This window comes from Mus pahari, chromosome 23 (genome assembly GCF_900095145.1).
Source record: "Mus pahari chromosome 23, PAHARI_EIJ_v1.1, whole genome shotgun sequence".
NCBI lineage: Eukaryota > Metazoa > Chordata > Mammalia > Rodentia > Muridae > Mus > Mus pahari.
Genome location: NC_034612.1, coordinates 17516078 through 17537089, shown reverse-complemented (window position 1 = coordinate 17537089; position 21012 = coordinate 17516078). Strand labels below are relative to the sequence as shown.

The following is a 21012-nucleotide window of genomic DNA, read 5'->3' as shown; positions in this document are numbered from 1 at the left end:
ACAGCGAGTCTCTGGGAGACTTCTCTTAGCCTCCATTCAATTTGCCATCTCCTTCCCTCCATTCATTCTCAACAATGACTAAATCTAATCTGTGTATGCAGAGGGAGTATTTTGTCTGATAAACCGAGGAGGGTCAAGCCCACAGAAATGAGTTCAGGTGACAAAGCGGGGGGGGGGGGGGGGGGCGTTTGATGTCATTTCTGTTCCAATGCTCAATGATCACAAGGCTGGAGCCTACACATGCTGACAAGCATCACTGCATCACTGGCCATCCAGTACTCCTGTGGGCATTAGGTCCTGGGTTTAACATCTGGACCAGCGATGGTCTCTGGACCAGCAATGGTCCAAGTGAAGCCAGACAAAGCTCGATGCAAAACCAGAGTGCCCTGGGGGTGTTACTCACCTGTTGCGTGCCCCAGGGCCCAGGCGCTGGCAGGCCACCGAGGTAGTGGTGTGCTTCCCTCCATTGCCCACCTCTTGCCTCACATCCCACTGCCGAGGCTCGCTGGTCTGCGCGGTCAGGATGTTCACCCCCTTCTTCACCTTGGCTCTGTGGATGGAGGGAGCGAGAAAGGGTCCCAGTGTTAGAATTGAGCTTCCAGAGATCCCATTCAGATGCTGCTATCAAAATGCATGGGGTTGTGTCCCTACTAGGACCACACACATGGAGGTGGAAGGGATCCGCTCCCCACCCTCAAAGCTAAGGGGTCATGGAACTTGCTGGAACAGCCTAGGGCATTCCCTAAATTGCACAAGAAATTTTTATGTGATCCCAGGCATGTAGCTCTATCTACCAAGAAGTTAAGAAAACATTTACTGGTAATACGTTTGTTTGTTTGTGGGTAATATACATGAGTTCAGTGCCCATGGAGGCCAGAAGGGGGCATCATATCCCCTGGAGCTGGAGTTATAGGTGCTTGTGAGTCACCATGTGGATGCTGGAAGCTGAACCAACTCAGGGCCCTCTACAAGTGCAGCCCATGCTCTTAACCACGGAGCCAAGCCTCTAGCACCTAAGGATGGGGTTTAAAGAAAGACTTGGGTAAGAAGTAAAAAACCAAGAGAATGAAGACATGGGAGGGACTAACTCAGAAAGTGACATGGGAATTTAACAGCACGGTGGTAGAGAACCCAGCAGTGTTGTTTATGAATTAGGTCAAGAAACTTCTAAAAGAGCAGGCACTTTCCAACTAGAAGTGACAGGAAGAGTATATGTACAATAGATGATAACAGGCCACATGACCAGTGCAGAGTTAAACACAAGGTGTACAGAGGGGCGCCTCAGCAAAAAGCATTGTCCTGGTTAGCTTTACCTGTCAACTCGACGCAGCCTGGAGTCATCTAGGAGCCTCCGTTGAGAACTGGAAGGATCAGATTGACCCATGTATATGTCTGTGAGGGACTATGCTGTTAGTTGTTGTAGGAGAGTCAAGCCCACTGTGGGAAGCACCATTCCCCATACAGGGCTCCGGAGTTACATAAGAAAGCTGGCTGAGCATGAGCCTGCCAGTCCACAGCCAGCACCTCCCCTCCCCCCAGGGTTCCTGTCATGCTTCTTTGCCTGTGAAGGAAACACCTTGGTCATGTGTGCAATGGCTGCTATAAAGTTCCTGCCTTGAGTTCCTTCAAAGGTGGGCTGTGATTTGGGACTGTAGATTACAGAAACCCTTTTTTTTCCTCTAAGAGTTGTTTTGAGTCCGGGTGTTTTGTCACAGATACAGAAGAGAAACAAGGACAAGAGTCAAGCATCAGAGTAGAATCAGGAGTCCACGGCAGTCTCATGGACGAGACTGGAACAGTCTAAGCAGAAGCAACTTCCGACCCAAGCACTGTTCCCACCCACTTACAGATTCAATGTCCCCACCACGTTCATCTTCAAAAACATTTACCCTCTATGCCCATGCTTGGGAAACCACAGGGGAGGTGCTCTAGCCAGCCAGGGAGGAAGAAAGAGATGGGATACAGGGAACAAGGTCCAGACTTCAACGGAGAGACAGATACCCAGTGCATGGACAGTGCATGACTCCCATCATCAATGTTGTGGGACTTCTCGTAGAAATGTGAAGAAACGTCTGTTCACCCCAGAGAGGATACCCACAACAAAGAAAAGATTCCTCGCTGGTGAGTGTATTGGAGTGATTGACAGGAGCACCTCTGACTCAAAGGCAGCTGCAATCACCCCTCCTCCCAGCACACCCCGTGCAGGTAGCTCCACTCAAGGGTCTCCTCTTCCCCGGATGCTGTTAGTGCTTAATAAAACTTGGGGACCAGCTTTGTGACTCTTCTATCTTTCCAGCTTCCCAAGCCAGGTAGGTTTCTTAGGTTTCTCCCCCAAGGAAGCAAGATTTCAACATACAGGGAGTCTAACGGCTGACAGTGAGGTTACTCATGACGTCTGTCTGTAATCTAAATGAGTGTGTCCTGAGATGTGACCAACGAGCAAAGAGTTTGGGAAAGGGGGCAACCTGGACATACAGGGAATCAAGAAAAAAACCAACAAAACTCAGGGCTGGAGAAGTGGCTTGGTAATTAAGAGCATGGACTGCTCTTGTTAAGGACCCACGTTCATTTTCCAGTACCCATGTGGTAGATCCTAACTGCTTGTAACTCTAGCTCCAGGGAATCCCAACTGGTACACACATACTCACACGCACATGCACACACATATTAACACTCTCACACACCTAGAGGTGCTTTTAGTTTTATATTAGGTCACTACACGGTGGATACTGTGACTTAACATTGTGACTTAACTTGACACTATAAGGACATGGACAAGTTCAAAGAGATGGGGATGCATCTGGTGAACAATATTTAAAGGCACACCAGCATGGGGAAGCCCCATCCTTTCTAGCAGAGATGCTGGCCCTCTTGAGTGTTCAAGGTCCTGGCACCCATGCGTGCTTCTACAAAGAAAGGCTTCCTGCAGTGTGACTTGGCTGGAAAATGGTTCGGTTGCACTTAAAACTTTGAGAGTCCAGATTTCAGGGAGGCTACAGTCATTTCTCCCCACTGGAGTTCACACGCGCTTGAAGAACCCTGTCGGTCTTTGTGGTGGGTACTTCCATATCTGAGAGAGCTGGAGAGCTAGCCACTGAGGTGGGGAAGGCCGAGAGCTGTAAGGGTCTCTGGTGGACAGAGGTCACTTTCTTTGGTGAGAACAATGGGTGTTTCGATCTACTCCATGGATTGAACAGGGGAGACAGCAGCCTGGATTCCAGACCTGGAAATTTGCAAGTAGAGTCAGCACTGAAGATGAAAAAAACAAAAACAAAAACAAAAACAAAAACGAGTCGCTCATCCTTAGGGATACCCAGCATTAAGGTAAGAAGTGGAGGTGAAGTGATCTGACAGAGGCTGGCTTTGCCTGCATGGGTGTGTGGATGGGAGCCATAGCAGACTAGGACGGAGATCCCCGCTCCAGTCACCTGCTGAGTCCCGGGCTTCTCAGCACAGGCTGGAGGCTGGGGTGTCTCAGGATATGATCCAGCTGTGGGTCTCCCTTTGGTGGCACTCCCAGCCTCACTGCAGGTGCCCAGGCAGAGCCCACACATCCACCCTGCACGTTCCCAGCCAGCGATCTCACTCAGTTCTAGCTGGTTAAAAACAATAGCTTTACCCGTCTTTTCCCAATATGTAATAAGGGGTGATTAAGTGTTCTTAGAGAAAAATCGATGCTCGGTACACATTTTGAACACCGAAAGGCTAATTTCCACCCACGAGGTATCTCCCTCTGGTCATTTGTAACCTCCCCGTGTAATGCTGTCTTCTGAAGCTGCTGAGTTAGTTCTTCTGGGATGCGTGAACCTCTTGTGAGGCACGAGGGAGTTTTGGGGTACCACTCAGTCTTGGTTCCTGGGTGCCTGGATTTTTAGACCTAGGAGAATATGTCAGAAGGTACAACCGCATAATCAGGGGCTGTCTGCAGTGGACTGTCCACTCCAGTTTGCATATGTTGGAGTCCTAGGGTACAGTCTCATTCACAAAGGGTCCTGCGGTGGTAGTGGTGGTGGTGGGCTGACATGATGATTAAGCTGTTAAAGCTCTTGCAACACAAGTATGAGGACTGGGGTTTAGAGCCAAAGAAACACAAGTAAATACCAGGTGGGGGTGGCCACCTCTCACATCTCCAGCCTGGGAAGGCTGAGACAGAGGTGGGAGGCAGGGAGGGGGGGGGAGGTATCAAGGCTAGCCATTATTGGAGATCTCTTGGTTTGATTTGAGAGACCCTTAGCTCAGTGAATATAATGGGAGATGGAGTGAGCTGATTTCAACCTCTCTGGCTTCCACATGTATATGCACACACATGCACAGATACCCATATACCCATGTCCACACATATACCAAAACATGTATAAACACAAGATCACTATAAACAAATGCAAAAGGGGTAAAAGGTCAGTGTGGATATAACCAAGTTAAAATGAGGTCACAGAGCTGGTCCAGACTACATCCACAGCCAGGAACCAAGGAATGTGAAATACAGATGCTCAGCCCATTTTCTCCCTTTTATGCAGAGCATGGGCTAGTCACCCACATTCAGAGTGTGTCTCCCTACATCAGTTAACCTCGTCTAGAAGTAACCTTACAGGCATGCCCAGCGGTCTGCACCCTTAAGTGAGCCATCCTGCCAAGGTGACAATATTAGCCATTACAGCTTTTGCTGTACAACCCCACCCCCCAATGGAGACATCAGCCAATACCTTTGTTTAACTTCCCTATGTAGCAGAAGAGAAGACATTCGCAAGGCGTCACCCACTCACATGTGGCACTATGCCACAGCTGCCCCAGAGAACCGGCACAGTTGCCAGCACGTGAGGAGAGACACAAGCCACCACTTGCAGCTGCTCCTCCAGCCTGGCTCCTGGGAGACGTAAGGTCACAGCCCTGGTATGGCAGAAGCAGCAGTTTAGAGTCGGAGCTTCCCCCCCCCCCCCATTCTGGCTCCAGGTGCTGTCACCTCTGACTTCTCATGCCGGATGGCAGCTGTAGCTAAGGAAAGAAGGGGAACCCTTTGCAGAGGCACACACTGCCCTCCTGTAAGAAGACACATGAGTTCATATCCACGGTCTGCCACTAACCTGGAAGAGAAGCTGACAGGCTGGGACACTGGGAGCTGGCAGTGGGGTTTCAATAGTTTAGAACATTATGAAGGACCAGTTGCATGTGCGTGTGAATTGGTGTTGGTGTCCCTGCAGCTTTTTGAGCTCAGTAAACTCATGTTGGTCAAGCAGGTGTCAGGGAAGGCCCCTCCCTCCTTCTGTCTCTGTCTCTCGCTCTCCCCCCCCCACCCCCCCAGCAAGCCTCCTCCAGGTTCTCTGCAAGCAAAGGCTTCAATTTGTTGGTGCACCAAATCCGCTGTGACTGCATTTATTTGATACTTTCCTTTAGATCAACCATCCCTCTGCTTGCTATAGAAAAGTCATTTCACAAAGGAACCCCGTCTAGTTACCTACAGAGTAATAAAAAATGTTATGTGAACGCACACGGAAGTGAATATGTGACAGGACCAATAAGAAAAACATAGTCATAGATCTTATAAGTTAATATGTCTGGCCACTAGTGTGCTCACACTCTCTGGCAGGAAGCAAAAGATTCTAAAATGCAGACTTTTGTGACTACAGCTTGCTACAGACAATTTTTTCTTCCCTTTTTTCCTCCCTCTCTTTTTCTTTCTCTCTCTTTCCTCTCCTTTCCCCTTCCCTTCTTTTCAAGACAGTGTCTCAGACTGTGATCCAAGCTAGCCTGGAACTTTGAGCAATTCTCCTGCCTCAATTTCTCAAGTGCTGTGGTTATAGACACCCTCACCATGGCCTTGTAGGATATGAACTCACAGAGCATGTGCACACGTGGTCATAGTTTGCTCTCAGCCGTGGGGGCTGCTTCTCCACTCTCCGTCTCTCACTAGGAGCCCCATGAACACAGTTGCCCTACACAACCTGCCATGCTCTGAGCTGGTACTGAGTGTCCTGGGTGGGGAGAGGGCCCTTTCCCAAGCTGGGACCTATGCCCTCACCTACTCTGCCAGCTTCTTTGATCTTCCTTAAATTGCCTGATGGGGTAGATTGTTCAGGATTGTATCAGGACCCAAGATGGAGAAAATGAGTCTGAGCCTTGTTCTAAGACATGAAATGTCCCCTGCTCATGCCTGCATTTCCTCAAAGAAGCCAGTGCATTTATGCGTGCACAGACGGTCACGTGTGCATTACGTAGGCATGGTGTATGAATATCAGCCATGTGTGTCCTATGGGTGCATGCTGGCATGTGTGTGCATGCACATGTATGCACAAATTATATGTATCATAGGTGCACCTGTGTGTGTGCATCTACATACATGTTTGTGCATACAGGCATGCGCCTGTATGTGCACGGAGCCACTGAACCCAGGCTCTTTTTCCTGCCTGTGGGATCAAGAACTCGGTCCATGCCAACCAGCCTGTCTGAACACGTGCTGCCCGCCTATCCGGTGAAAACAGGAGCAGCCAGAGGCATTTCCTCCTAAGTATCTGCCTGTGCCTTGATAAGCTTATCCACTGTTGGTCCTTTGGGCCATTGCCTGGGACGTGCCCGCATTTGCTTCTATCTGGAGTCAACGGTGACTTCTTTATCAGCAGGTCTTTCCACCTCTGAGGCAAAGCTGGTGCTGGAGAGCAGCAGGGCTCCTGGCACAGCTAAGCTCCATTGCTCCTGGTCCTTAGCAGTGGGTCCCCCATCTCCTTTGCAGACTCTGGTATAAGATGTTCATTAGCATGCACCACTGCGTGGCTTCTGCAGGCTTACTCCTCGGACTTCCACTCTGCCTCCTCCCAGCTCAGGCTAAACAGCATGAAGCGGGCACCTGCTGCACGCTCGAGCTTTAGCATTTTTGCAAGCTAGTTGTTCGACCAAATCTTTATCCAGCTAGAAACCAAATATACTTAGGGTTGCATAATTTGACAAAAAAAAAAAAAAGGAGCTGGGCCTTGGGGCATACATAGCATGTAATCTCAGGTACCTGGAAGCCGGAGGCAGGAGGATCATAAGCTGCCTGGGCTACAGAAGGAGTTCAAAGCCAGCCAGGACAACTTGGAGAGATTCTGTCTCACAAAGAAATTACAAAAGAGGTGAAGTGTTGGCTTAGTGTCTCAGAGCACATACTAATCCTTAGAGGACTCAGTATTCCTGTATCCACACCAGGCAGCTTACACCTACCTACCGGTAACTCCAGATCCAAGTGATCTTTCGCCCTCTTCTGGCCTTTGTCGGTACTGCACTCATGTGTATATGATAAATATATAATATAAATCTTAAAGGATACAAAAACGGCCTTGAGTTGAAGCTCAACCGTAGTGGCTGTGCCTCACCTGTGCTGGGCACTGGGTTCTATCCCTAAAACCACATGCAGAAAAGGTAGGAGACTCAACCACTCACTACTGGTATCCATACGCCTATTACCTTGAGGTCGTATCTGTCGATGTATGTATATGAAGGCTACACTACACAGTAGCAAATTAACTAGCATCCCTTCCAACTTCTGCATCTATGTTCTCAGAGTCCCATATCCACTCTCCCAACCCCTGACCTCTGACCTCTGACCCTGCCACTGCCCTTCTTACTCCCATCTTGTGTCTCAGAGGCAGGTTTCCGAGCCTCGCTTGGTGTCCCATCCCTCCATGTCTGTCCAGTGGAATGCAGCCAAATTACAGATGAAAGGGCGTGCTGGGAAGATTTACTAAGCAACACAATTATGTGTCCTTTATCGTTGCTTCAGAATCAAATCATCTCGCAGAACAAGTACATTGCAAATTAAAATTAAGTTGAAACTAAGAGAATGTTCACACAATTGGCTTAAACTCATCCAAAAAAAAAAAAAAAAAATCCCGCAGAGCATTGTTCTTACACTCTTGTATCTCATCTCTCTACGAATGGTGTTCTCTTCCATTTCTCCTGAAACAACTTTGTTTTCATACACCCATTAATTTACCTTATAGGATACGAGTCTGTGGGTCTGTCTGTCTGCTTGTGTTCCTGAATTATCCCTGACTTTTCTTCCTTTAAATGATAGATGCAGAGACCCACAGCCAGAGCTTGGGGAACCCTGCGGGAAAAGGGGAGGAAGGATTGAAGGATCCAGAGGGGTCGAGGACACCACAAGCAAACCCACAGAATTAGCCAACCTGAGCCCGCTGGGAACCACAAAGACAGAATCTCCAACCACGGAACCGGCATAGGGCTGACCTATGCCCTCTGCACATAGGTAACAGTTGTGTAGCTTGGTCTTCATGTGGGACTCCTAACAGCGGGAGCAGAGGCAATCTCTGACTCCGTTGCCTGACTTCGAGACCCTTTCCCCCTACTGGGCCTCCCTCTTCTGGCCTCAGTAGGAGATGCTGCATCTAGTCTTACTGCACTTGAATGCCAAGGCTATTTGATAGCTATGGGAGCCCTCCCCTTCCCTGAAGAGGAGGGAAGGAGGCGTGAATGTGGAGGGGAGGTAGGGAGGGAGGGGAGAGGGAGAACTTGGGGGGCAGTAGGGAGGGGAAACAGCAGTCTGGGTGTAAATTAAATTAAATTAAATCAAATCATTAATTGACTGAAATAAAAAAGTAAAACAATAAATATTTTAAAAATACCCTTTTGAATTTGTTCTTAAGAATTTCATACCTGATCACCTGATCATATCATTGCCTGTTTCTCGCCTCCAACTCTCCTCCTATCTCCCGACAAGTCCCCTTTTCTACCTCATGCTTTCTCTCTCTCTCTCTCTCTCTCTCTCTCTCTCTCTCTCTCTCTCTCTCTCGTTTAAAAAAAAAGACCCACTAAGTTCAGTTAATCCTATCCATATGCATATGTGTATGGGGCTGTCCACAGGAGCATGGGACAACCTACCCGTACCTCCTTTAAACTAGGATTATAATAAGCAACGTAATTAGATGACACCTTGCTGGTTAGACCAGGGTACCTGAGTGTGGGCTATGGATGCAGGCAAACCGAGACAGGGCACACCTCTGAGGGATGCTGCCTGAGTCCCCATCTGGAATGGCCAGAAGATGTTCAGTTGTGAGGTTGAGAGAACACAAGAGCATCCAGTCCCTCAGCCTGGCCCAGTGAGGGAGCAAGCCAGGGAAATCACTGCGCTGTGGAACCCAACAGCCAAAGAATGGATTTTCACAGGCTTTGCCATCTGCCACAGGCACCAGTGTCTCTGAGTTTGCCACGTTGTAAGCATACAGGATGAGAGGGCCAAGAGTTCTGGAGATCTCACCACATCTGATGTGTGTGGCATACCCCAGCGCTGAGCACCAGTATCCTGTCTCTCTCCGCTTCCTGAGTGCGGATGCCATGTGACCAGCTGCTTCATGCTCTTTCTGTCAGGCTTTCCCACCCCCCATGATTGACTCTCCTCAAACCGTGAGCCAAAACCAACCCTCTCTCTATCCTCAGTAGTTCTTGCCGGGTATTTTGTCACCACAGTGACAAAGCTAATAGCTACTGGATGGCTGGTCTTTGAGCCAGTGATGGGCTGGGAATTAATGTCCTGGATTATTCTGTGCTTTTCCACTATGGTAAAAAAAAAATGAGCTAGGGACGATAGATGCATGCATTTGCATAAACACCACACACACACACACACACACACCACTGCTACCTTGATGGAAACCACCTTGCTCTCTGGTCAAGAGCCACTGGTGCAAGACTGTATTAATAATAAACACCATAGATGGCAAAAGGGCCCATCTGTCAAGTTCCTAATGGCTCCCCGGGCACCTTCACACCAGCACCTGCAGCTTTCTGGGGAGCCGTGATGGCCGGTCACGGAGGAGCCAGGGCAGGAGGAAGGCTCCTGGGCAGCTGGTGTATCAATATTGGATGAAGCTGACCTACTAATTTGCCCCGGAAGGATCCGCAAGTCTCTGCTTACACTGCTGTCTACAGCACAGCTATGAAACTTCTCAGTCAAACATCGCAGAGATGGCCGCTCCCGGTGGGCAGCTCCCCGGGATGGGCTGGCACTTCATTCCATCTCTCTCTTGACTCTCACAGCCACCGTTCTTGTCACGCTGGGGCTGGGTAGCAGGACACAATGACCTCCCACAGTTGCTTGAACGCATCTTACCCAGCTCTCTCAGCTTGGTTTGCCTAGCGCCAGAATGCCCTCAACAAGCAAACCAGGGGTGTGTGGGCTATGATGTCTTTTACCTACTTTAAGTGTGGTGTGGGCGTTAAAAACATGTAGCTAGTGGGGACACCTACTTGGGCTCAAGGCCAGTCTCTGTCAAGCTCAAACCCTTTGCCCTTTATTCACGAATTTATGGATCACTGTGATCTGCGTTTGCACACCCCTGCCTGCCTTTCTCTTCGTTTTGCATCAGTGTGCCAGAGTTGTGCCTCTGAGCGCATCTTTCTCTCTGGCAGTTTCATCCTATAGAATGCCTTTTCTCTGTCCTGGCCTGGCTGGCAGCTTCTCCCTCTTCTCACCTCAGAAGTACCTGGGAGGCTCACAGAGAATGGGATTTGTCTCCTCTTCTCCGTCTTCTGATCCCTATTTTAAATGTATCCACAGCCCTTATCCCGATACCCTGAGCGTTATTAATTCTTCCCAACAAGTCACCCCATTAACATGCAGACCTCATCAGAGCTCAGCATGGTGTGACTCTGGGGTACAGCTTCAGATTCCAGATCAAGTCTTCACCAGGGCAAGGCTGGTGTGACCTCGTGTAAATCCCCGCCCACACACGCGATGGCATTTGGGGATGGGCCTTTTAGAAGGGAATCAGGGTATGATAGTGTCATTAGGATAGAGATCCCCAGAGAGCCACCATGCTCTTGCCAAGTGAGGACATAGCCAGAAGCTACGATCTATGAATAAGGAAGCAGACCACACCAGTCACCAAGACTGCTGGTGTCCTGGCCTTGGACTGCCAACCTCTAGATCTGTAATGGAGTGGCAGTAGTTTGATGTCAACAGTTGATACAATTTTGTTAGCATACAGTAGTTTTGCGACCTAGGACAGTGAAGTACACAGGGCAAACACCCACCCACCTCTCCCCAAGCCTCAAGCAACACTGCCTTCAGACTTTGAAACATAAAGGCTGTGGTGGTTTGAATACGCTTGGCCCAGGGAGTGGCACTATGAGGAGGTGTGGCCTTATTAGAGTAGGTGTGGCCTTGTTGGAGGAAGTATGTCACTGTGGGTGTGGCCAACGAAACCCTCCTCCTAACCATATGGGAGTCTGTCTTAGCAGCCTTCAGATGAAGATGTAGAACTCTCAGCCCCTCCTGTACCATGCCTGTCTGGATGCTGCCATGGTCCCGCCTTGATGATAATGGACTGAACCTCTGAACCTGTAAGCCAGCCCCACTTAAGTGTTGTCCTTATGAGAGTTGCCTTGGTCCTGGTGTCTGTTCACAGCAGTAAAACCTTAAGATAAGCCATCCTGGGTTATACCTGAGGGCTCAGCTATGACCTGCCACACTTTGCTGCAGTTTCTGTTCTATTCTGTGCTCTTGGCTCACAGAGGCCAGTGCAGAAGCTACCATCCCAGACTGCAAGCTCTTCCCAGGCAGTGCTGCATCCACAGAATCTGGCTGGGAAACTGGATGCAAAGTCTTGTTTATGGGGACAATGGTCCCATTGCAACTTAGCATTACAGGAGCACTGGATGTTCCAACACAGGGGTTATTCAAGGGTCCCAGAGCTACCTGCTTCCATATTCAAGCAAAGCTCTTCCTCATAAGTCTGGGGCACTGTCACCTACAGTTTGAAGGAGAAGATATCTGAGCCCCCAAATCTACATTCTTACAGGGAGTGATGCCCTGTCCTTGGAGAAGATAGAAAACAGGTCACTATGGGTGTTACTAAGATACGGCACATTGGAAAAGTCACTGTCATAAACCAATGACACGGTGCTGGGGTCTTCAAAAAGGCAGCTCCAGAGTTGCTTCGGAAGGGGATATCAGTTAGGAGAGATGGCTTAGTTGGAAAATGCTCACCGCACATGCATGACGCTCTGCGCTCCATCTTCATAATCTACATTTAGCTAGGCAGTGGTGGCGCAAGTCTTTAATCCCAGCACTTGAAGATAGAGGCAAGTGGATCTTTGAGTTTGAAGCCAGCCTGGTCAACAAGGCAAGTTCCAGGACAGCCAGGGCTACACAGAGAAACCCTGTCTTGAAACACCTAAACAACAAACAAACAAACAAACAAAAAACCCCAAACAATAACAACAACCCGATACCAAGAACAGCGGCATGCCTGGGAAATCTGACATATTCAGCAAGTTCAACGTCGGTGAGAGAACCTGTCTCAAAACCCAAATAAGATGGTGTTTGAAGAATGACAGCCAAGGATGTTCTTTGGCCACCACATGCATATATGGTCGTGCATACATTTCATTCTTTAAACAAACAAACAAAAATGGTTACACAAGATTGGTAAAGGGGTAGGGGGTGGGAATTTCCCACAATGCTCTGCCCTCTCTCTGTTCCAGGGTGGTTGTCTCTGGGCTCAGCACTGTATTCCTCTGTCATCACACCGCTTCCAGGTCTGCATGGTGGAGAAGGCTGTTTTCTTCAAGTTTGCAAACTGTCCTTAATGCCCAGTTAGTTAACGCCCCTTTCCTTCCTGCCCGGGTTCTAGGTACCACATTTCCAAGGATGGGGACCGGAAAGGACCAGATGAGTGTGGTAGCTTGGAACTGAATTCATTCTGATTCCTCTCCTGAGATACAAGGAGATCCTGCTTCCTGGGGGCAAGATGGGAGCACCTTCTAGCTGATGACACCACACTCTCACCAGCAGTGGAGAAGCAAGGTCAACTCTAATGGTTCTCGAGACGTTTGGCTCAATAGTGTCCCTGGTGGCCTCTTCCAGCCCCTGCTACTTAGTTTTAAGGACAGCCTTAACACATCATGCCTCAAGGAAGGTGGTCTCAGAGCTTGGTGGACAGGGGAGGGGGAATCTACTTCTCTTTTAGCTAAGTGGACATCTGGCATTTACGATAATGTGATTATCGGGTGTGGATGTAAGACCCTCAGGGGTCCTCTTGTTGGGAGAAGCCTTTTCCAGGAGAACCCATAAAGGAGAATGTGTGAGCCCTTACTTAACCCCAAACCTGCCCTGGGTCTGCATGCCCACTTCCACTCCAACCCAGAACCCCTGACTGAGAGTTTAATGCATGGGCTTACTGTCTCCTAATTCAAAAAATTACTAAGTGTGGCTTCATTTTTGATGAGTTAGTTCTACCTTGGGAGTTTCCCCTTCAAGGTTGGAATTCTTATGGTTAGGGAAAAAAAAAAGCGAGAAAGAGAGGAAACGAATTCAATTTGTTGCTGTAAATGACAGCCCATACTTGAGCTATGTAGGGCTGAAGCCAGCAGGGGCAGGAAGCCCTGCAGGGAAACAGCAAGTCGGAGGGGACAGCTCTGATTGGTCCACACACCGCAGATAGTGGCATGTGTGCCCTGGAGGCAACATGCATGGCTATGCTAATATCTAGAATTCACACAGCCCCGATGTGCTGATGTGCTCTGCCTTAGAGACAACTACAGATTCCCCACTTCCTGCACAACCTTTCTGTTCAGAGTAGGGGTTCAGCTATCCTTGACTTTGTAATAACCCTTTCTTGTCTAAGCATCGGTGACATCCCACTTGGCTCCAAGGACTTGTCTTAGTGCAGCTGACTTGCACTTGAACCTATGAGATAGCTAGGGCTAAGGGCCACGACTCCAGCATAGCTTGTCTCAGTTCTTTGAAGATTTGATAGCATAGAGACGGAAAAGAACACCCTTCTAAACCCCATTAAGCTAGCTAGAAACTGAGTCAAGGCTTTGCTGTGCGCCTGGGCTTCCTTATAAACATTTTCTGAGACTGGGAGAGAGAAACAGCCTCCATGTACCCTAAGCCGCTGGATCCAGCTCTACCTGAAGCTAAACCCTTTTGTGTTTGGAGATTGAATGGATTTCCTTTTTCTTTTCTTTTTAACCCCTCCCTCCTTCCTCCCTCCTCGTGTGGGTGGATGTGTGCATGTCACTGTGTCTATATGTCTATGCACATGAGGGTGCCACAGTATGTGTGTGTGTGTGTTGGGGGGGTGGTAAGGAGTAACTTTTGGCAGACAGTTCTAGCCTTTCCAACATGTAGATTTTGATAATCGAACGTAGGTTATCCAACTTGTTGGTATACGCCTTTATCCACAGAACCCTTGCTAGCCCTTGGTTTCTATTTTTAAAAGATGGTAAGATGCACATACTGTGACCTTTAGCATCAGAACTTGGGTTGGTCTCTCCATCTCTTTCTCTGTGCTGTCTGTCTCTGTCTGTCTGTCTGTCTATCTGTCTGTCTGTCTGTCTCTGTCTCTCTCTGTCTGTCTCTGTCTCTGTCTCTTTCTCTGTGTGTGAATGCTGGAGGATAGAGCTCAGTCTTGCATGTGCTAGAAAACACCATGTTCCTATTCTACACCTCAGCCCTAAACTAAATTTTAGTGCCCAGAAATAGGAGCGTATAGCTCCTATCTATCTCCGTATCTAAGCTAGCCACTCTAGTACCTTTGATATCTTCATCCCAGCTAGGGGATGAGCAAGAGATTCACACACATGTATTTTTAAATGATATGATCTAAAACCGAGCACATGCCCGTTTTACTCCTATCTGCTAAGAGGGAAATACAGACTTACAGGAGTTACCTTTTGTTGTGGTGATAAAACATCACGATCCAGAAGCAGCTTATGAAAGAAAGAGTTTATTTCGGGCTTATGGTTCCAGAGGTAGTAGGGCCCATCTTGGTGGGAAGGTGTGGCAATAGGCAGGTTTCCTGGCAGGAACAGGATGCTGAGAGCTCATACCCTTAAGCGCACATGTGAATCAGAGAAAGTGAACTGGAGACAGAGCGAGCCTATGAATACTCAAAGACTATCTCACCCTTAGAGATAAACTTTCTTCAGCAAGGCTGCACCGCTTAAACCTCCCCAAGTAGCAGCATCAACTAGAGGCCAAGTGTTCAAATACTTGACCCTCTGGTGAGCATTTCTCATTCGGATGTCACAGGTGTATTCTGGGTAGACTGCACGGTGAAAGGAAGAAAGAGGAAGAGGTGGGTAGGTACATACAGTATCTGGTACAAGACCCAACAGTGTCTAAGAGTGCCATGAAGAATACTGAGTGTTCTGAGAGCCTCCAGGGGAGTGGGGTGCCTGGAAGGACCCTTCCCCATGACACATTGAAGGCTACTTTGGAGAGAGACCAAATGGTAAATGGTCTTTGAGGGTCTAGACCAATGGCTCTCAACTTTCCTAATGCTTCAGCCCCTTTAATACAGTTCCTCGCACTGTGGTGAACCCCCCAACTGTAAAACTATTTCATTGCTACTTTATGACTGTAATTTTGCTACTGCTATGAATTGTAATGTAAATATTTGATAAGCAGAACATCTGATATGTGACACCCTCTCCCCAAAAGAGGTCACAAGCCACAGGTTGAGAACAGCTGGTCTGGACAGCTCATGATAGAATTTATTGACACATGAGGACATGGTCCCCAGGGACTGGCTGAAAGATCAACTCTGAGGCAGCAGGATATGAATGAGTGAGCTTCATTAAAGGACTTGCTTCGTGATGCCAGAAGCAGGGAGCTGGAGGCAGAGCACCTGGGAGAAGACTTAGCTCGAGGTAGAGCCGTGCTTGGGAGTATTGAAGATGGGTAGCAGTGATCTAGTGGAAGAGAGGGGTCTAGAGGTCTTGACCCCAGGGAGCCCGGATCCACCTGTAGCCTTTGGGAAAGGAACCTTAACATGTCTGCTACAACCAGGCATTCTGTTTTCCTTCTGTTGTTAGCTTTAGAGTGTGTGTGTGTGTGTGTGTGTGTGTGTGTGTGTCTATCTATGTCTGTGTCTCTGTGTGTGCATGTATGCACATGCACGCATGACAGTTTAACTGCTCATCAGGAAATCTCAGTCTATGTGACTGTAATATGTTTGGGAAAGGCTCTTTGACCTTAGAGAATACAAGGAAGGACTCGATTTTTCTTTTGGCAGTGGCATGCACATTGTGGAGATTTGATACATGGGGTGACAGAAGCCACCATGCAATTTTGAGGGGACAGGTGTGCTGAAGAAGGCTCTCATCATTGTGAGGGGGTAGGGAAGGAGGTAACTCAGTGTATGAGTTGTCTTGTAAGTGTGAGGACCTGAGTTTGATCTCCAGAACCTTTATATAAAACTGAGCATATTAGCACACCATTGTAATCACCGTACTGGGGAGGCAGAGTCAGGGGGATCCCCGAGACTCGCTGGTCAGCCCTCTAGCTGATTTGGGTGAATCTCAGGTTCCACTAAGAAACCCTGTCTCAAAAATTGAAAAAGTAGAAAAGAGCAACACCTTAGCCTGACCTATGGCTGCCACATGCACACACATATGCGTGCCTGCTCACATTAATATGTATGTACATGCTCATGTATGCATGCCAACGCACAGATGGTTACTATAGTTAGCATGGATGAGGGAGGATGAGAAGAATAAATTTCTTGAGGGTGTTTGGAAGCCCCATACCATTACAGCTGTTTTGCCTTTACTCCAATACTTGGCCAAGGCAGACATCACTAATCGATCCTGAAGAGTCAAGCTAAGACCTACCAAACATTCATAGTATGGCGCTCCACAGAGCGGATATCTAGTTGTCCAATGTGTGAATAACCAGAGGATGCTTAGACACATAAAGTAACCAGTATATTAGTATTTTAAGGTCTTGCTCTTCCCTGGATCATTGAGAAAAAAAAAAAACCCAAATACTGTTCACACAAGACCTGAAGGTAAAGATAATGGACAGCCCCTTCCCATTGCAGTCTGCAGGGTTCACAGTGTCTCTTCTTTGGACAATACCAAAGGACGGATGGCTGTCCCCACATGACAGATTAAAGAAAGTGATGTCCCACTGCCAAGGAGATGTAAATAAAGATTCAAGACCCAAGACACCGAGGTCACATCGCACCTGACTGTGTCCCTCAGGCTGGGGATGGCAAAGTCCTTGGTCTGTCACTCAAATCCTCGATCAGACCTAGACCTTAGTGTCAGGATGAACAGCTGACTAAATAGACAGGGGATGATGAATGCAAAGGAAAAAGAGGAGGAGGGTGGGAAGGAGAGGGAAAGAAAGAAAAGGCAAAGTGTACCCAGGAGGTGTGTTCCTGACCTTCGACCGGGTGGGTAACTTTATGCAGAAGTCCTTTCCTTCTTCTCTGAGAAGTTCCTAAGCTATCACCATTGCACCTTGGAAGTGGCCTCATAAGCCGGGGCCTGGGTAGCAGCAAGCAGATCTGGGCAGGCAGGCGTCTAACGATGGGGCATTTCTCTGGGACACTGTGCTTCTGGGAGAATCAGGTTTTCCAATGTTAGAGAAAACCCTGAGCATTCTGCATCTAATCTCTGCCCCAAACACTATGTACTTCCGTTTTGTTTTATGAGCAGTATGTAAATTATATATTAGGAGATTATACTCATAGTCTGCTCACTAGACCTCAAGCTCTTCCCCATGTCTAGAAACATACGCATGAGTGAGGCAGCACAATTACTACATCATGGATGGAAAAGCAGAGAAGGTTGGACAGCTCAGCCCACCAAGGGGTTCGTACAACTGGAAAGAGTACAGCCTGATATTCTTGCTGGGGTCTTCTGCTTCAGATTTCTGCCACCATAATGTTTTTGCACGCGCACGCGCGTGCGCGCACACACACACACAGACACAGGCATGCATACACACACACACACACAAGCATGCATACAAACACATACACACAGAGGCACACACACACACACACACACACACACACAACCCCTACGTTCTTACTTCAAAGGAGTAAGGGAAGGAATTTAGCTTGAAGCTGAAGATAAAAGAAAAATATTTTCACAACACTTCAAAATTTCGCAAGTGGATACGTCATACAATTTTCCAGAACTAGGGCACAATAATCGACTTAAAATTTGATATTTATTTATATGTGCCTACGAGCTCATGCACATAATGCATTTACACACACATACCACGGAGCATATGTGAAGGTCAGAAGACGTCTCTTGGGACTCGGTTCTTTTCTTTCTATCATGTAGGTTCCAGGGGTGAAACTTGGGTCATCCAGTTTGGTGTTAAATACCTTCACCCACTGAGCCATCTAGTCACCTCAATAACTGCTTTTTAAATTAGAAAAGAGAGGAGCTGAGGTCTCATATATATACATATAGAGATATCTATCTATCTATCTATACATATATAGATATATACATATATAGATATATATGTATATCTCTATATGTATATATACACACACATATATATATATCTATATATGTATATATATGTATGCATGCATACATAGTTAGGGTCTTCTCAATGGGGTTGCCTTCCCTTCTTCCCACTGCAGTCTCTCCTCCATAGCCTAAGCCCTGGGCACTGATGTGGGGGTGAGAAGAGCCACAGGCTACCTGTCCCTCAGATGCCACCAGGATCTGCCCATGTCTCCTTTTCTGTTCAAAGCAACATAGACGAGAGCCCCGAGTTAATTGCAAAACAACCCGAGATGAGGAGAAAAGGCTCCCGGAGTGCAGCCAGACACACCCCCTCTCATCTCGTTAATTGTCAGCTTGGTACTTCATTTTCTGCACAAATAAATCACTGGCCCAGAAAAACCTAAGCCTGGTCCACGAGGACCCAGAAAGGGCAGGGTGGCCTCGGAGCCTCAGGACACGTTTGTTTCTTCCGTGTAAGATGTCGACTCTAATAAAGGGAGATGGCCAGAGCTTAACTGTGCTTTTCCCCGGAGGGTGAGACGTCTGGTACCTGAATTTCAATGGTTGTCACTGCAACACTCTTCCGTCCCCAGGCTGCTGGCTCAGGAGCCTAGCCTGTCTTTGAGGCTAAGCTCACCTGGTAACCAAGGCAGCCTGTGCTATGTCTGTCTGGGGGCATCTCTCGATAGCCTGACACCCAGCTTTGCATAAATATTTCAGTCCCAAGAAACACAGCTCTACCGGGCTCAATCAAACTGAGGTCAAAAAAAAAAATCTCATTTCCATAAACCATCTTGTTGCTGGGCAGAGTGTAAGGAGTTTCCTCACAATATTTATTTGTTTATAGAGAGGGTCTTGTATCACCCAGGCTCGCCATGAACTCCTGATCCTCTATCTTCCAAGTCCATGAATTATAGGTGCGTACCACCACACAGTTTACACAGTGCTGGGGATTGAACTCGGGACTCTCTGCATGCTAGATCAGCACTCTACCAACCGAGCCATATTCTCAGCCCTGTTCGTTGTAAAGAAAAGCATGTCTGCCTCCAAACCTGCTGCTGCTTTGATTTCTTTTTGCTATTCTATTATAAAATTGTGTTTTAAACCTGAGTCTGGGTTTGGGGGTGCCCCAAGCTGGCCTAGCCCACTTTCCCTTATATTCATGGGGTTCAACACTTTTGTTTCACACGAAAGACTGTGTTGTGGGTTGGATAGGCAGGCGGCACACCTACCTTTCACTTGAACTAGCAAGCATTTGAGCCTGGAGCTGGTGTGGCAAGTTGATGCCAGTCACCCCAGGGCCTTCTCCCTCCACACAGGTCTTTCTGCGCGGCAGGCCAGGCTTGGTATAGGCTGTGTGCCCTTGTAAGCGGCCTCACCCTGCTCCATTGCCCACGGGTCTCTGCAAGGAGGGCAGCCTGAGCAATTGTGTGTGCGGAGAAGTCTTGGCTAATCACCAAAGGAGGCATGGAATGGGTTCAAAGGAAGGGAGCCCGGGCACAGTGAGGGCGTTTGTTCCTTTAAGTGAATCGTCCTCCCAGTGTCTGGAGGAGTCCTTGGTGAGAAGTCGTCTCCCCAGGGCTTACATCTCATTTTGTAGCTGTCATCTCTCTCCAATCATCTCTCCCTTCCTCGCAAGGAAAGAGTTCTCAAGGTAATTGGACATGTCGCGGTAGCTCCCGACAGAGCCAGGCCAGACTCCCTCGCACTGTGTGTGAACTGAATGAACCCCGGTCTGAGGGGGTCGAGTCTCCCGGCTGGACTCCTCCTTGGGGGTCAGAGAAGGAATTCTGGAAAGAGCGTCCCCAGAGCAGAGAGAGGTGGATTTTTGGCATGAGGTTTTGTCTTAATCAATGTGGTTTCCTTTTTAAATTTTTTTTTTTTAAATTCACGTATGTGTGTCTCCACGTGTGTATCTGCACACCTGCATGAATGTGGGTGCCCATGAAGGCCTGAAGAGGTTATCAGATCCCCTGGAGCTGGTATTACAGGGGGTTCTGAGCTGCCTAACATGGATTCTGGAACCCGAACCAAGGTCCTCTGCAAGAGCTCCAAGCCTTCTTCACTACTGAGCCATCCCCCACTTCCATGCATCTCCTGACCTCTCTGTGCTTGGGTGGGGGAGCAGGGAATTGTTTGTGTGTCAGTGTCCCTCCCGGACACAACCTCCCTAACATAGTTCTGTATGACTGTCGTCTCCTAGAGGATCAAACTGCTTCCTGCGCTCCTCTGTATCAGCCCTGCCCCTCTGTACTCTCTGCACCCAGTCTGTATTTTGTGTCCCCCCGCCCCCCCCCCGAGATCAGGTCCAAAAGCACAGGGAACGTCTCTCCATCCCAGGTCGGCAGCACGTGAGGACTCAAAAAGAGGCATTCAATAAGTATTTTGGTCACGTGAGCTCCGAGTGACAATAAGACAGTCACAAAAGTCTTGGCATTGCAAAGGGGAGGCTTGAGGACTAGAGAGGGAGCTGGCTTTGGGAGAGCATGAAGACCAGAGTTCAAATCCTTAGAACCCTGTTAAAGCTATACCCGCCATTTCAATAGCTCTACCTGCGAGGCAGACACAGGAGGATCTCTGAAGGCCCACAGCCCAGCTAGCATTGCATAGGTAGTGGTCAGCAAGAGACTGTCTCGCTGGGCAGTGGTGGCGCATGCCTTTGATCCCAGCACTTGGGAGGCAGAGGCAGGTGGATTTCTGAGTTCGAGGCCAGCCTGGTCTCCAGAGTGAGTTCCAGGACAGCCAGGACTACACAGA

General features: G+C 48.4%; 1 protein-coding gene across 1 annotated transcript in view; it reads right to left on the bottom strand.

Moving 5' to 3' along the window:
• Tmem132c (transmembrane protein 132C) overlaps nt 1-21012 on the bottom strand; it is a 307579-nt gene that overhangs the window by 96881 nt on the left and 189686 nt on the right. Inside the window, exon 3 of the mRNA XM_021187016.2 lies at nt 404-550. Coding sequence (XP_021042675.1) covers nt 404-550 — 147 coding nt within the window. The remainder of the gene's footprint in view (nt 1-403; nt 551-21012) is intronic.